The following is a 17,007-nucleotide window of genomic DNA, read 5'->3' as shown; positions in this document are numbered from 1 at the left end:
TAGCCTAGGCTTAAATGTTCTCAGATGCTGGGTCGTGTGAGAGACATCAGAGTATTCGCCACAGTGACCCCACCGTGACTGCCCCCACACATCTCACCACAGAGGTTGCCGCAGCACCCAGACTCCCCATGTTCTCCAGTACTTGTGACTGTCGTCTTTCTCTCCACCCTCCCCATGCCATCCTGATGCTGTGACCCAGCATTGCAAGGTGCTGCTTCTGACAGAAAGCAGTGCCATGCTTGAGACAGACTTCTTGGCATCTTCATTTTGGCTTCCTCTCAAGCAGCAGATCACCTGTATAGTCTGCACACTTGATGACATCTTAAAAACCTAAACCAGGCTGGGCACCAGTGGTTCACACCTATAATCCCAGCTACTTGGGATGCTGGCATTGGGAGGCTCACCCAAGCAAATAGATCGAGAGACCCCCATCTCCAAAATAACCAAAGCAAAATAGGCTGTAAGTGTGACTCAGACAGGAGACTGCGTGTTTTGTAAGCACAGAGCCCTGAGTTCAAACCCTGGTCCCACAAAAAAAAAAAAAACTAAACTAAAAAACACACAGAGGAGGCCAGGTGTAGTTCAGAGGTAGAGTGATTCAATGTATGAGTCATAGGGTTCAGTCTGCACCCCTGTTCTCATCCCCCCTCTCCCTGCCAAACAAAGTAAAAAAAGCAAAGACTTGAACATGCAGGTGTCTGAGCCTCTGGACGTTGCGTTAAAATGGTCATGTTTTGGAACTCAAGTTTCCGTCTGTTTCTGAGTCTTTAAAAACACCTCTTGCAGAAATAAGATTGGATTAAATCCTAGGTTAGAATATAGGAAATAATACTGCGTGGGCCTTCTCCTATTTCTCCAGAACTGACAGCAGTGTCCTGAAACAGGAAGAAGAAATGAAAGCCATGTTTTATTTGATTGCAGCTTACTTAGATACATCTCTTTCAACCTCTTCTTAGTGTAAAGCTGAAATCTCAAGGGTGCAAAACCAGGTGTTTGCTGAACAATGAGGCTTGGAGGACACTTTTCCAGGTAGAGGTGGTGTGTGTGCTACTGTTGGCCTGCAGCTCCTGGTCAGAACTGCTGTGAGGGTGCTCCAAGGCCGCTGCTTAATTGGGGGTGTTTCCCTTCTCTGCTGGCTAGATGATAAGGGTGTCCTGTGTGTTCCAGTAGAGCGCCACAGATACAGTTAAGAATAACTATGTAATTGTATACCTAATTTAGGGAAGGGTCTTAAAGTAATGCCATCTCTCCCAAGTTGGTTTTCTGTAGTGTAATCAGTATAGATGCCTGTTGGCTGTTTAATAAGGAGCTAAAGTTATTATGCACATCTTCCTAGAGGAAAAAGCTGCAGGTTTAGAGGGCCATAAGTAGTCGCCTGTGTGTGACCGGCTGAGCTGGAGTCCTGGGACCTGGCTTCCAGTCTTGGTTTTGCTTCTCACTTGTATGGCCTTGGACAAGTCATGGGGTCTCATTTCAGCATGTGTTTGGCATTGCTTTTAAATATGCATTAGGTTTAGCCTGAGAGGATACCATTTTAAAGTTATTCTGAGAGGATACCATTTTAAAGTTATTAGAAATACCACAATTGGCTGAAGATGGGCTGAGTGTTTACTCTGCTTCTTCCATACCATGTCCCAGGGCTGTGTAATAAACTTACTTTCTTTGCCTCCAAAACACAGAAATCCCATTTTGTCTGATTAGGCAGCGTCATTAGTAGCTTTGGAAGTTCCTTTAACTGAAACCTTCACTGATCCTTTGTCTTCCACATCACCCAAGCACACCATTCATTACCTGCCGTAATCCACTTAAAAGAAGGGTGTTACTTTACACATGGAAGGGGAATAGCCACCGTCTGGAGGCACGGTTAACAGATGGACTGTCAGCTGAGGACAAGAGGGGATTAAGGTAATGAACAGTCTTCACTCAGCCCAGAGACAGTCGTTTGAAAGCCCAAAGAAAGTGAATGAGCCAGAAAGATTGACTCGTCAGTTAAGCCGTGAAATATCAAAGGGAGCAAATCGGACAGATTTAACACTCAAGTTTAAAGCTTCATTACTTTTATAAAACAAGAACCCACAGACTTCGTCCTGTAGCCACTGCCCAGAGGCGTGGTAACGGCCCTGTTCCCCTAGGACTATCAAACCTAGGAGGACTATGAAGAGGAAATCGGGTGGGGTATTGCTAGTTCTGTAATGTGCGCTCCACAGGTCTCTAACCGGAGTCTGCCTCCTCCCTACCAAGTCACAGTGAGGTTACTGGGACGTCAGTGTCCACTGGCAGTATTCCCTTGTTACGTTGTCACCCGGAGTGTCTTTAAGGAATGTTCTAAGTAGAGTGCATTCTTTTGTAAGTGATGGGGTGTTTTCTATGTATGACTTCACCTAATGACAGTGACTCCAAGAGAATAGCGAGTGCCATCATTCTCCTACTGAGGAAAGAAACTCAAGGGGCATGGTGACTTGTCTATAGTCATGTTAAAGTGAAAACTTGAGTCCAGTTCTCTGCCTTTCCACCACAGTACCTTTACCCTAGCACTGTGTGGTGCTTATAGGAGTGCTTTCCAGGCCATGTTCTAGACTTCCAAAAATATTGTTGTGTGCCTTTTTTGTTTTGTTTTTTTGTTTTTTCTCTTTCATTTGGTGATTTTTTTTTTTTTTTTTTTTTTTTTTTTTTAAGACAGGGTCTCGATCATGTAGCCCAAGCTGGCCTTAAACTCCCAATCCTCCTGCCTCTGCCTCTGCCTCTGCCTCTGCCTCCGCCTTCCAAGTACTAGGATTGCAGATATACACAACCACACTCAACCTTTGTTTTTTGTTTGTTTGTTTTGTTTTCTTTTGGTACTGGGGTTTGAATTCAGGGCCTCACACTTGCTTACACAGGCAGTCTACCATCTGAACCACTCCGCCAGCCCTTTCCAAGATAGGGTCTTTCAAACTATTTGGCTGAGCTGCCTTTGAACTGCTATCCTTCTGATCTCTGCCTCCTGTGTAGGCAAGATTACAGGTGTGAGCCACTGGCACCCAGCTTCAGCATTTGTTTTTGAGACAGGGTCTCACTATAGTTTTGCCCAGGCTGGCCTCAACCGATGATCCTCCCTCTCTCCACTCAAGTAACTGACGTTATAGGCATGCGCCTCATAGTCCAGCACTATCCTTTAAAGTATTTTACAGTAAGTACTAATGTCACTATAGCAATACACAGGGACTGGGGGAGTGGCTCGGGTAATAGAGCCCCTGAAAGAAATGCAGCAACTGTGCGAGGTGATTTTAACGCAGACTTTTTAGGTTGTGTTCTCTCGAAAATGAAGCTTTTTATTCTCTCCTGACATACAATGATCATTGGTTCATAACTTTCCCCTTAATAGTTTCTGATTTTTTTAAGTGAAATTGTCACAACTTCAGTGCTTCTCAGTTTTCTAGTACTCAGGGGAGAGAGAATGGCTAACCATCTTAAAGACGGAGAAACCTTTGAGGTTCGTGCCTGAGCTGAAGGCAGCCATGGACTGGTTGTGCTGTTTGTATTTAGATTCTTGTCTCCTTACTGTTGCACTTTGAGAATGTCAATAAGCCTGTGTTTTGTGCTCCCAGGTGGTTGAACTCAAGTTTGGGGGGAAAGACATCCCTGTCACTGGTGCCAACCGCATTGCATACATCCACCTGGTGGCCGACTACCGGCTGAACAAGCAGATCCGCCCGCACTGCCTGGCCTTCCGACAGGGCCTGGCCAACGTGGTCAGCCTGGAGTGGCTCCGCATGTTTGATCAGCAGGAAATTCAGGTACTGTCCCTGCCGACCCTTAAGAGAAATGAAATGCTTCCTCTGAGTCCATCTCAGATTTTACTATGCTAACTGTTTTTCAGGTATTAATTTCTGGTGCACAAGTTCCCATAAGTCTGGAGGATCTAAAATCGTTCACAAACTATTCAGGTATGTTACAGCATATCGGGCATGTTTCCTGGGATGTTTCAGATGGCCATAGCTCCAAGGCAGTTTTTAATAAAATCTTTTTTGGGGAGTACTGGGGTTGAACTCACGCTTGCAAAGCAGGGGTACTCCTCCCCTTGAGCCACACCTCCAGCCCTTTTTTCTCTGGTGATTTTAGAGATCGGCTCTTCCTTTTTGCCCAAGCTGGCCTAGACCACTACCTTGCTATTTTACACTTCCCACCATAGCTGGGACCACAGGTGCATGGCACTATGCCCAGATTTTTCCATTAAGATGGGGTCTTGAAAACTTTTTTTGCCTGGGCTAGCCTTGAATCAAGGTTCTTCAGATCTCAGCCTCCCAAGTAGCTAGGATTACAGAAGTGAGCCCCTGTGCCCAGTTTAATAAACCTTTTTTGGGGGTGGGGGAGTACTGGGATTTGAACTCAGGGCTTTGCCCTTGCTAGGCAGGCAGACACTCTCCTGCTTGAGCTACTCTGCCAGCCCTTTTTTTGTGTTGGGTGTTTTTGAGATAGGGTCTTTCGAACTATTTGCTTGGGCTGGCTTCAAATGATGAGCCTCCTGACTTCTGCTTCCTGAGTACCAGGGATTTATAGGCAGGGGCCTCAGTGACTCACTTAAATCTTTATGTAGGTAATTAACATGGCTGAGAACCAGAATGCTGCAGGAGGTAACAGCAAAAGCCTTCTCTCCTTATAACCACTGGTCTCAGTGTTCTTGGGGATTTATTAGAAAATACAAATTGAAGCTTTTTCCTTATTTTTACACACTGTACTGCATCTTTTGTGTTTTCACAACCTACTTTCTTGGGCTGGGTGCATGGCTCAAGTGGTAGATTACCTGCCTAGCAATTGTGGAGCCCTGAGTTCAAACCCTAGTACCACCAAAAAAAGAAGAAAGTAAAATGAAAAGATAAGCCACAAATTGGGAGAAAATAGTTTCAAATCATGTATGTGATAATGAATTTGTGTTTGTAATAGATGAAGGAAGTCTTGGTCCTCAATACATAACCCAACTGAAAAACATGGTCAGAAAATTTTTAAAGGACACTCTAGTAAATATATAAATGGTCAGTAAGCATGTGAGGAGGTGTTCGCTGCCCTTAGTAATTAGGGATATGCAAATGAAGTCCAATGAACTACCACTGCCACACACTGACTAGAACAGCTAAACCAGAAGTCAGTTTCAAGCTTTAGTGAATATATGGAGACACTGGAACTCTTGTGTTAGCAGTGTTAACTGCAGCGTCTCTTCAGAGGAGTTTACAGTTATTGGAACAGTGGAACACAGAACAACTGTTTTGGTTTTTGGTGGGACTAGATTTTGAACTCAGGGCTTCACGCTTGGCAATCAGGCGTGTCACCACAAGCCACACTCCCAGTCCATTTTTGCTTTGGTTATTTGCCTGGGGTGACCTCAGTCCTCAAACAAGTGGGGTTTTTTCTTTTTTTTTTGCAAAAGAATGAAGTTGTTCACCCATCTCACACCATCGATGAAAATAACAACAAATCAATAGCCTTAACAGAAGAGCTAACACCACAAAGCTGGCAGGACAAAATAGGGTAAATCTTCACAGCCTTGGATTATGCAACGAAGTCTCAGATATGACACCAAAACCAGCAAAAAATAAAAGAATTTGGGTAAATTGGACTTCATCAGACTTAAAAAGAAAGCACACTATCAACAGAATAAAAAGACAGTCTGCAGAATGGAGAAAATATTTTCAAATAACACTTGTGACAGACTCTAGTGCCCAGAATGTATAAAGAACTCTTTATACATTCAGCTGTGCTGGCACATGCCTGTACATCCAGCACTCTGGAGGCTGAGGTATGAGGATCTTGAGTTTGAGGCCAGCCTGGGCTACATAGTGAGACCCTGTGTCAAAAAGAAAAAAGAAAGAAAGGAAAAAGAACTTTCACAGCTTAGCACTGAAAAGACAATGCAGTTTAAAGATGGGGAAAGGCAGCTGGGAGTATGTTTTAGGGTACAGTGCTTGCCTTGTATGTGTGAGGCCCTAAGTACAGTCCTTAGTACCACATATAGACATAAGTGAATGAACAAACAGATGGACAGGACTGAAAGACATGTGTCCAGTGAAGGTAGACAAACAGCCTATACAAAAAGATGCTTAGCTTCACTAATCACTGGGGAAATGCAAATCGAAACTATAATGAAAGCCAGGCACAGGGGCAGGCATTTGTAACTTTAGCCTCTGAGAGGCTGAGGCTAGAGGACTGAGAGCTGGAGGCCAGCCTGCACAACACAATGAAAACCTGTCTCCAGAAAAAGAAAAACTACAGTGAGATCCCACCTCACACTCATTAGGATGGCTCAGCAAACAGATGAAACCAAAAGTAGGTGTTGAGGAGGGTGTGGAGAAATCGGAAGCCTTGTTCATTGCTGGCAGGTTTATGAGACTGTGCTGCCACTTGTGGAAGGTGACTTGGTTCCTCCAAGAGCCGAACATAGGCGAGGGGGGTCAACTCAGTGGTAGAGCCCTTGCCTAGCATGCAAGGGATGAAAGGCCCTGACTTCCATCTCTAAAGCACGTGTACAGACAGTGGATCCCTGGATGCCTGGGGGATGAATGTAGGATCTTTCTGAGGAAGTGGAAAAGTTCAAAACTGTATTGAGTTAAATCATTGTAAAAGCTCTAAATTTGCTGAAAAAAAATGACTTATATTTACATGTATGTATATTTATGTGTGTGTTTCTCCCTTCTGTCATTAATTCGTATTGCTCTAAACTTGAACTCTAATCTTTATGCAAAGGCAAATAATATCTAAGGTCACACTGTCCCTACTCTTGAGTCATAGTTCAAGAAAATGTAATCAGTCTGATTGCTCCTTTGCCAAGAAACTGTGGTGGGTTGTTTGCATTGCCCTGTCCACACTGAAAGCTGTGCCTTTAACGATGTTAGCTATTCCAGTAAATAGGGTTAAAATATTATCATAGTCATTTTGGTGCCAATTAATGCACTTAAGATATTTTATTGATGTTATTTCTGTAGTGTATTAACAATGAGGGAACAATATACAGTAATTATTTTAGTTTTAGGGCGCACTTAGTGAGATTAAAAGCTGTAAGTAGCAGATAGTACATTTTAGAATAGTAGTCTAATCACATGCAGGGCTAGTTGTCAGCTGTACTCTGTGCCTTATTATCAGGAGAGGTGATCAGATTAACATAGACATTAAGATCACGTCGGCCAAACTCCCAGCTTCATTAGAAATAAAAATCCCAGTGTCTACCATTCTTGGACTGTGTAAACACATGCAAATCTTTATTTAGGGTCTGCTTAGTAATGGTGCTGATTTGTAATGTGGGTCCTGCTACCTGCAGTCACCGCATGGTCACAGCCATGCCTGTTCTGGCTCTTGTCCCCTCCCAGCCCTCTGGTGTCTCCATCATCTCACTGACCCAGAGCTCCCTTCCTCACTGACTCAGTGCTGTAAGAGAATCCTGCTTTTGCTTGTATTTTACTTTTAATACAGTGTGTACATTTGTCATAGGAGGCTATTCTGCTGATCATCCTGTCATTAAAGTCTTTTGGAGAGTTGTGGAAAGCTTCACTGATGAAGAAAAGCGTAAACTGCTCAAGTTTGTGACGAGTTGCTCCCGACCCCCTCTCTTGGGGTTTAAGGTACACAGCTTTCATGCATTTCCTTTAAACCCAGTCTCAGTAATGGCCACTATCTGTGTGTCCCAGCACTGGGCTGCTTTGTGTTGCTTTTTTATCGTGTTCACAACATTAACCTGTGTGTAGTACGTGTGCATTCTGGTTATGATTACACAGCCTGTGTTGAGCTCACAGATCTGCAGTGTGAATCATCACTCATAATCCCAAACTGCAGCTGTTCTTATTCCCCTGGATTGAGGAAAGCACAAACTAAGAATGTTGTTCTGTGTACAAGAGCAGAAGTGAGTTTTTGTTCTGCTTGTCCCTGCCCCTTTACGATGCCTTGACTCATTTGATCACTTCCGAAAATCAGTGTCAATTCATATAGCACGATATGTCATCCTTAGAGATTAAAATTCCTATAGTCACCCTCCTACTCAGAATGCACACAGTGGTGTACGTGATACAGGATATACTGAGACAGCTATGCCTGTTGTCACGTGTGCTTATGAAACTTAAAAGATAGGTGTTGTCACCTAACTTTTGATCAGAAAGTTATAGTAAATATTTAGATTTGTGAGTAGATGAGTAGCAGGGTTGAACAGATACCTTCCGGTTGTGGCATCTGGCTGTATTAGTACCATTGTAATTCTCAGTATTTGTTTTCTGGGTCATTTGAGAAGTAGGTTGATGACATTGTATTTTTTACTCCCTAGATATTTCAGCACATAATTTTTTAACAGGGACTTTTTTTTTGGAGTGGGGGGAGAAACAGAGTTTGAACTCAGGGCTTCGTGCTATTAAAGCAGACACTCTAGCACTTGAGCCACACCTCCAGGCCATTTTGGTAGATGAGGTCTCGTGAACTGTTTACCCAGGCTGGCCTCAAACTGAGATCCTTCCAGTCTCTACCTCCCAAGTAGCTGGGATTTCAGGCATGAGCCACTGGCACCCAACAGGACATTCTCTTAAGTAACCACAATTAATTGACCAAAAATAGAGAGATTCAGCCTGATTCACAGTGTGGCCCTGCGTGGGCAGTTCCAGTATGACTAGAGAGCTTATTAGGCATTCTCCAGCCTATGGGGCCTGCCACATCAGAGCTCTGCACCTGGAGCTCAGCAGTTGAGACTCTGCTTGCCCTTCAAGTGGTGCGAGTCTTGCTGAAGGAATGCCACCTGTCTCTTTCCATCCTTGTAGAATTTGCATTCCCCAAGTGAGGACCCAGGGCTACACATGGCATGTAGTACCATACTTTTCAGTTTCCTTCCATCTCTGTCCCCGGCAGTGTTAGTATGGGCAAGTTATCTTGAATGTCCCTCAGGGCTGGCAGAGTGGCTCAGATGGTGAAGTGCCTGCCTAGCAAGCCTGGAACCCTGAGTTCAAACCCCAGTACCACCAAGCAAAATAAAAAAGGCTGGAGGTAGCCGGGCACCGGTGGCTACTCAAGAGGTAGAGATCAGGAGGATAGCAGTTTGAAGCCAACCCGGGCAAATAGTTCACAAGACCCTATCTTGAAAAAACACATCACAAAAAAGGGCTAGTGGAGTGGCTCAAGGTGTAGGCCCTGAGTTCAAGCCCCAGTACCATCACCAAAAAAAAAAAAAAAAAAATTATGAAAATATCCCTCAGTGTCATGGAGCAATTCCAGTGCTAAGAGTGTGCTCAGGACAGATGACAACATTCATTTGTCCACTCTGTGTTCATGTAAATGTTGAACCCAAACTGGAAACAGGCCAGACATACATCAGCTGGTTGTGGATAACATGTAGTGGAAACACTCAGAAATTTAAAGGAACGAGATTCTGATACATACTACAGCGTGCATAGACATCAAAAGCATGCTAAGTGAAAGAGGCAAGACACAACTACACACAGAGTAGAGCCATAGTTTTTTGAGGATGTAAAAACATTCCACACTGAATTGTGGGGATAATTGCACAAATATATAAATCTATCAAAATTATTGAATTATATGCTTAATACCTAAATCTTACAGTTGGCAAATTGCAATTTTATTGAGCTGTTTTTAAAAATTAACATTAGTTATTAATACAGCATCCCTGTTAGTGCCCCAGGCCTAGAGACAAAGTCAGGAGGAGGACAGAGGAGCCGTCCAGTTACAGTGCATTCTTTTCTCACTGAAAGCAATGGTCCACACTGCCGTGTTTTGGGTCCATGAATGATACAGATTATGAACTTAAACCTGGTTCCAAATAGTGCTATTCCGTGAAGGTGATAGAACTAAAAATTACTTAAATCTTCCCCACACCAGGCAAGACAGACAACCAGTATATGTACCAAGAGTAAAAAGAAAATAAAGGTAAACCTTAGAAATTGTAAAATAGAAAACATGAAAGTGGAAGGAACCTGAACTGGTAGAACAAAGAGTGTACGAAGATAAACCCATCTCCAACAGGAAAAAGCTAGACATGGTGGTGCATTTCTGTAATCCCAGGAGGTGGAGGCAGGAGGATCACAAAGCAGCCTGGGCTACCTAACAAGACCCTCTTTCAAAACGAAATAAGAATTTTTAAGGGCTGGGGTGTAGCTCAGTTGTAGAATGTTTACCTAGCACTTGCAGGGTCCTGGCTTTAAGCTCAAGCACCACAAATAAAGACAGACTTTGGACCAACAAGTGACACACAGACACTACTGATTCAGAAAGACTGCAGTGCTCCTGGCCAAGTGTGTAGTGTATAGTGAGGTAGAAACTTCCTTGTGGTGAGTGCTGAACCCCACACCAGACATGAGCACTGGCCTCAAGTCTGTGCAAGTCGTGGAGTAGCTGGGAGAAGCCCGCCTTTGCATGGTTCCTTGTGGGCGGGGCGTGAGGAAGAAGACGAGTAACTCAGTGGACACTCACCCACTCTGCCATCGGGTGAGGGGATAATGGCCTTGCTGTGTAATGATACAGTCACTGAAGGTAATTCTTACATCTTACAATTTAATGCCACTAGGTAATTTTATCAGTAACATTTACCATGAAAGTCAAGGCTTCTAAGGGATTTTATTTCTAAACAATGCCAAACCTAGAGATAAGAAAGTGTGGCATCTGGTTTTCAGAAAGGAGGCTGTTCCCATGCAGACAAGGTGGAGGCTGAGCCTTTGGCCAGCTCCTGGCCGGTCAGTCAGTGTGGTGGTGTCAGCAGCAGTGAAAATGAGGAGCTCTAATGTTCTGATACCATCTGGGAGAAACACCAGCCCAGAAGAGCACTGTCCCTGCAGGGGCTGCCACACTGCAGAGGCCACATGTATAGAGAATGAGCTCTTAGAATCCCAGATAGAATAGCAGTGGTAGTAAACCCTGATCTGACATGTCTTTTATGTGAAATGTAGTTAAGAGTTTTCCAAACTGGGTATGGTGGTGCATCTGTAGTCCCAGGGCTCGGGAGGATTGTGAGTTCCAGGTCAGCCTGGGCTACATAATATCTTGCCTCAAAAAAAAAAAAAAAAAAAAAGTTTTCCTTAATAGTTTTTATAGTTGTCATGTTAAACATCAAGTTTAGAAAATGACTCTGACACTGAGGCTCCCATGGGCTGCATGTGCTGAGAGTGCACCAGAGCTGCTCCAGGTCCAGAGGAGGAGACCCCCAAGCAGACAGCAAAGGCAGGCATGGGGCTCCTTCCTCCATGCCAGGTTGTTGGAGCAGCCTAGCCTCTGCTAGCTGATTAAGGTTTAATGTGCCTAATGAATGCGGTCCCTGCAGACAAGGCGTTGTTAAAGCGCTGTAGACAATTGTTAAGCTGCCATTTGGCCACACAATAAATTGATGATTTTTTCACTCTGAATTAATGCAAATTCCTCTTCTGCTGTATATAATTACACACAAAATGGTGCCCTTGACTCTGACTTCAGTGAAGAACCTCATTTTCTCACTTCAGAGGTTCTAAGTAGGAAATGCAATTAGCATTAGAAAGAAAAAACTAACATCTGAAATGTGGCATTTCACTGCCCGGCCTTCCCTTTTACTCAGCTCCCTTTCCTGTCTCAGGGATGGGATGCTGTCCTAGTGTCTTCAAGCCCTGTGTCCTCAGCATGCTGGGTAAGTGCGATGATTTCTGACCTGACATTTTAATGAGACATTTAAAGAAACACAATTAGAAAAAAATCAGTGTTTTAGCACATGTTATGTGCTACGTTTATTTCTTTTTTTTATTCTTATTTTTGGTGGGACTGGGACTTAAACTCAGAGCTTCACACTTGCAAAGCAGTGCTACTGCTTTGCAACCACACCTCCAGTCCATTTTGCTCTGGTTATTTTACAGATGGAGTCTTGTGATCTATTTGCCCCTTTGCCCAAGCTGACCTCAAACCTCAATCCTCCCAATCTCAGCCTCTAATATCATAGTTGGGAGCCACTGGCACCCTGCTACTTAAGTGAATATTATTAACAGGAGAGAGACTCACAAAGATTGAGAAGAAGAATCGTGTGCATCTCTGTTCGGCATTTTGTGGGCTGTGCTCCTGCTCAGCTTTGTCCTCATCATAAAACAGGTGCTCAGTTCCAGGTGTGGGTGAAACAACAGCGGGGCCTAGGGCTAGGTGACAGGTCAGGTTCCCAGAGCCCCGGTACAAGGGCACAGGGCAGCTAGAAGGTAATTACTATTGCTGTGTTGTTGGATTTTTCCTCCTAATAAAATCCATGTTGCATCATAGAGAAAGGGAAAATGTGGTCAGCTGTAAGAAGAATCTGTTCTTTCCCAATCTAGCTGTCATTATGTTTTGTTTCTTTTGCAAATGTATGTGTGTCTAGGCACACACAATGCAGCTGCTGTAACTTACTCTGTTTCATGGACTGCCTTTTTACTTATCATCACCTTAGGAAGCTGCCATGTAGCTCAGTGGTAGAGTGTGGGTGTAGCATGCATAAGACCCTGGATTCAATCCCCAGCACAAAAAAAGAACAAAAACATTACTGCAGGATCATTTTTCCAAGTAGTAAGGGTGTTTGTTTGTTTGGTTTTGCTGCCTTTCAATCCTTCTGCCATGGCCTCCTGGGTGCTGGTATTACAAACATGTACCACCACACCTGGCTTAAAATATTTTATGCACATCACAGTATCCCATAATTAGCTACTGAATGTTGTCACTGTTACATAAAGTTCTCCCTCAGTCCCAGTCCCAGCACTTGGAGAGCACCCCAGTTCCGCAGCCCAGCCAGATGTACAGCCCATTTCGGCTCCTGAGGCTCTTCTACACCTGCAGTGAGGGGCTGTGCCAGGCAGGCTGGAGAGCAAGCAGGTTCAGGGACGTCTCACTTGGCTGTTTCCTGGTCGATGCAAACCCTAGCCACATCACACACCTTGAGTGCAAGGAAGGTACCTATCCATGCCCCTGTGACACAGGAAGATGTAGTTACTGGTTCCTTGTAGCCATCAAAGGACATCTCCCTCCCCATCGTGCACCAGGCCTGCTGTTATGGGTGCTCCACATGTGGGTGTTAGCCTGTAGACAAACTTGAGCAGTGCTGAAACCACGTGCGTGCTGCTTCCATGTGGCAGGGTACTGTGCAGCCACAGAAGGAGGAGGGGGCTGGGCCTTTAGGCAAAAGTCACTAGGACATGTGACCAAGTGGTTAGACCACTCAGACAGCTGTGACAGGCCTGTGTTTCATGTGAAAACATGCAGAGGGAGAGCGTATTTTCTTGTCCGTGCCAAATGTCAGTTGCTTCTGGGAGGAGAACTGGGTATCTGCAGTACAGAGCGATGATTTCCCTGCAGACCTGAATAGTAACCAGCGTGCTCATTTCCTCTCGTCTCTAAGTTCTGCCCCTCTATTCTGTCTTGTAATTTAATTAGTGGAGGAAGTGGATTGCTTCTTTGTATACCTCAAAAGCTAGTAGAGGCTTTGTCTCAGGTCCTGAACTTGAATTTCCCTTTAGGCAGCAGCACTACACAGTGTCCTGTTCTGGCATGTCCTCGGGCCTGCACAGGAGGCCAGTGCTCGAGAGACTCCTTGAGGGGCTAGGATTGCTCTGTGGATCCACAGTTCCTCATTACCCCACCCTCCTAATGCAGCTGGTCCTGTGTGGCCACTGCCGAGATCCATTCTTGGATCTACTTATCATTAGCTGAAACGTGCTATCAAGAAAGACCTATACTCGTTTCTGATCATCCTACAGGAAAGATGAAGTCCTGATTCTCCTGTGCCCACCAGTTTTCAGAACACAAGTGTGCTGACAATCACCCTCCAAAGGCAGGCAGTGAGTTTGGGTTCCTTTCCCTGAGAACTGGGCCTGAAGGGACCCAACCTTGTTCTGGCCATTGCTGCCCAGTGGCTGTCATTTCCAGACCTGCTTCATAGACAGAAAGAGGAAAATTCATCACCTGAGTTCAGATTGATGCTTCCATTTCAAATTCACACTTTCCAAGTTTTTATTATTCCCCTCCCCACCAGTACTAGGAATTGAACCCAGGACCACACCCTTGGTAGGCAAGCATTCTACCACTTGAAGCATACCCTTTCCATTTTTATTTTGTTTTTGAGATGAGTCTCACTAACTTTGCCCAGGTCGTCCTCCTGCGTTTGCATCCTGAGTAGCTGGAATTAACAGGTGCGCATTACCACACTTGGCTAAAATTTTTCTTTCTTTGATTCGTATTTGTTATCTTTTCACTAGTGATCTTGATTCCTATTAGCTTGTGTCCCTGATTCACTAATAAGTTAAGGGATCGTCTAATAAGTTGTATTTTTAGCATGTTATATGTAGTGCTGTAAAGGTTTTACAACAACCCCAATAATTTACTATGGCAGCACTTCTGGAAAACACTGGAAATAATTCTTCACTGTGTGACTAAGCCACCAATGAATAGGTTCATCTACTTCATTTTGTTTCAGATCGGTAGAGACTGCTTTTTTTCTCCCATTTCAGTCAAATGAGTTCTGGTGGTATTGCCTGTGCATCCACAGATCCTAAACTGAGTCTGCAGACTGGTCTGAAGCATCCACCTGAGCCCTGCCCTGCCCTCCTCCCCTGAAGGCTCTTTCCCATTTCAAAACAAGCTCTTTGCCTTTGCGTCTTTTAAATTTTCACTTTTTTTTTTTTTGGTGGTACTGGAGTTTAAACTCAGGGTCTCATGCTTGCTAGGCACTTGGGCCACTCCACAGCCCTGTTTTATGTTTTTTCGAGATAGGGTCTTGCAAACAGTTTTGCCCAGGCTGGCTTTGAACCTCAATCCTCCTGAACTCTGCCACCCAAGTAGTTAGGATTATGGAGGGAGCCACTGGCACATGGCCGCTTAAATTTTTTAAGAAACCTTTAAGAGAGCAAGGAACAAAAACCTTCAGAGACGCTAATTGAAATGGTTCCCATGAGCAAACATCAGCCCTTGCCAGGCAGGCACTCTCCTCTTGAGCCACTCCTGAAGCTCTGGGGACTGTGCGTGCTGCAGCTGGAAGGTGAGGCCTTTGTGTAATTGAAAACAGCAAAAAGTGCTTTGGGGAAGCATGACTGCGGTGACATTGCCTCACTGGGGGACGCGCAGGCAGGGCCATCTTCATATCCCTGTCCTGTGCACCTCCGAGGCCACTGAGTGTAACTGCGTCCTATGCTGCTGTCTTCCAGGAGCTGTACCCTGCGTTTTGCATTCACAACGGAGGTTCCGACCTGGAGCGGCTCCCCACGGCCAGCACCTGCATGAACCTGCTGAAGCTCCCAGAGTTTTACGACGAGTCCCTTCTGCGAAGCAAGCTACTCTATGCTATTGAGTGTGCTGCTGGCTTTGAGCTGAGCTGAGCTAAGGCTGAATTGGATCCGACCCGACAGCAGCCGGCACCTGCCAGACCCACAAGAGTGCTCAGGCTGGACCCCGCAGCTCTCCTAAGTCCTTCCCTCTGCCTGGCATTCCTCCCTCCTTCATTTTTTAGATGATTTTTATTATGACACGGTCTCCTGTTTAGATGGACATTGCTTTTCAAATAACTTAAAGTAACAGTTGTTCTGTGCCATGTGGCTTAGTCATTTGCCAAGAGCACAGTTTTTAGACTAGTGGCAACTCAGTGAAATTAACCAAAGATGAAACTTTGGCCTTGCCAAAGCCGGTTAGCGTCCCCTCCTGAGCTGCCTGCATCGCCTCCTGGGTCGAGCGCCTGCCGTCCATCCGCAGAGACAGGGGCTGAGGGGCTGAGACAGAGCTCCAGGGCCACTGTCTCCCTTGTGACTGATTGTTTACAAGCCTAACTTAAAACTGCTGCTTTTCCCACAGTGGTGAGGTCTGGAAAATAGGCAGCCATAGTGGTTCTTTATCTGTGCTTCTCAAGCCATTTCCCCTGACGGGAGTAGCATGCTTCTTTCCAGTGTACAACTGACATGCGTCATGAGGTGTGGCTATTGCTGTGTGGGTGTGAGGGTACTGAGCTCTTTGCTCTGTTTCTGTCTCTGCTTTGTGCCTGGAGGGCTTTCATGGGAGAAGGAGGGTACCTGCACTTCCCGAGGCACATGTGTCACCTGGAGTGACGGTTGGGGAATGTGGGCACTGCAGCTTCTATTAAAGTCGTTTTGAACCAAAGTGGTGGGCTGCGTCTGTCCGTGACCCACGCGCCCCCTCTCCCCCCACACCCTGGCCCAGGCTGTACTCCCATCGTCCTGGACATCTTGGGGGTACTCGCCAGGCCTCAGAACCCGCCACTTCCTGCTGCTGCTTTGACACGAAGATGGGCTTCCCAGCATGAGTCGGGAAGAAGAATGTTGGTCAAGTCTCACGTAGGCACTTTATCAAGGCCTGAGTTGTTGCCAGGTAACCTCAGCTTCTGCCAACAGGAAGCATCTGGGAGCCGGCTGTGGCATGGAGCAGCCCTGTGCAGACCTGTGCGACGCTGGGGAGGAGGACTCCAAAGCCCTCGCCCCTGCCCCATCCAGCATCTGTTGCTGGAGGTGCCCCTGCCCCATCCAGCATCTGTTGCTGGAGGCTCTGGGCTTCTCAAGGTAGTTGACCAGAATTAGCAATATACTTTTAAATGTGGGAGAACTGAATGACACTTTGAAGACAGTGACCATTATCAAAACAAACTTGTATCATTTCTTAATTTGAATAATAAATTAAGTGTTTAAATGCTATTTGTAGTCTTGTTATGCAGCAATAGCATTTGTCTTTGACTTATTTCTATTTTAGGTTGTTCATGTTGAATGTTCAGCGTCGTTGTCTGTGTGTATTTTATCATCAGGTTTTAGAACTGGAGTACCTGAGACAAGACAGATTTGCAGTGATACTGGTCTGTGTTTCCCCTTTGGCTCTTCTTGAATTTGCTTGATTTTTTTTTTTTTTTAATGCCACTGGGGTTTGAACTCAGGACCTTCAGGATTGCTAGGCAGACACTCTACCACTTGAGCCACTCCTTCAGCCCCCCTTTGGCTCTTCTGAGCTTATTTATTTATTTGTATGTTCTGATGGCTAAATCTTCTCATTAAATTCTTCCCCATGCTTGCATTGGCGTCCTGC

General features: G+C 45.2%; 1 protein-coding gene across 2 annotated transcripts in view; it reads left to right on the top strand.

Annotated features, from left to right (window-relative positions):
- Nucleotides 1-16,625, top strand: part of Ube3c (ubiquitin protein ligase E3C) — a 102,377-nt gene extending 85,752 nt beyond the window's left edge. For both annotated transcript variants that reach the window (XM_020179306.2, XM_020179308.2), the window contains 4 exons: nucleotides 3,588-3,776; nucleotides 3,860-3,926; nucleotides 7,459-7,589; nucleotides 15,135-16,625. In XM_020179306.2, coding sequence (XP_020034895.1) covers nucleotides 3,588-3,776; nucleotides 3,860-3,926; nucleotides 7,459-7,589; nucleotides 15,135-15,305 — 558 coding nt within the window. In that variant the 3' untranslated portion in view covers nucleotides 15,306-16,625. The remainder of the gene's footprint in view (nucleotides 1-3,587; nucleotides 3,777-3,859; nucleotides 3,927-7,458; nucleotides 7,590-15,134) is intronic.
- The last annotated feature ends 382 nt before the right edge of the window (nucleotides 16,626-17,007 follow it).

The sequence above is a fragment of the Castor canadensis genome, chromosome 2, assembly GCF_047511655.1.
Source record: "Castor canadensis chromosome 2, mCasCan1.hap1v2, whole genome shotgun sequence".
Lineage (NCBI taxonomy): Eukaryota > Metazoa > Chordata > Mammalia > Rodentia > Castoridae > Castor > Castor canadensis.
Note: the sequence above shows the minus strand (reverse complement) of the source record. Positions and strands in the feature narration are given on the sequence as shown.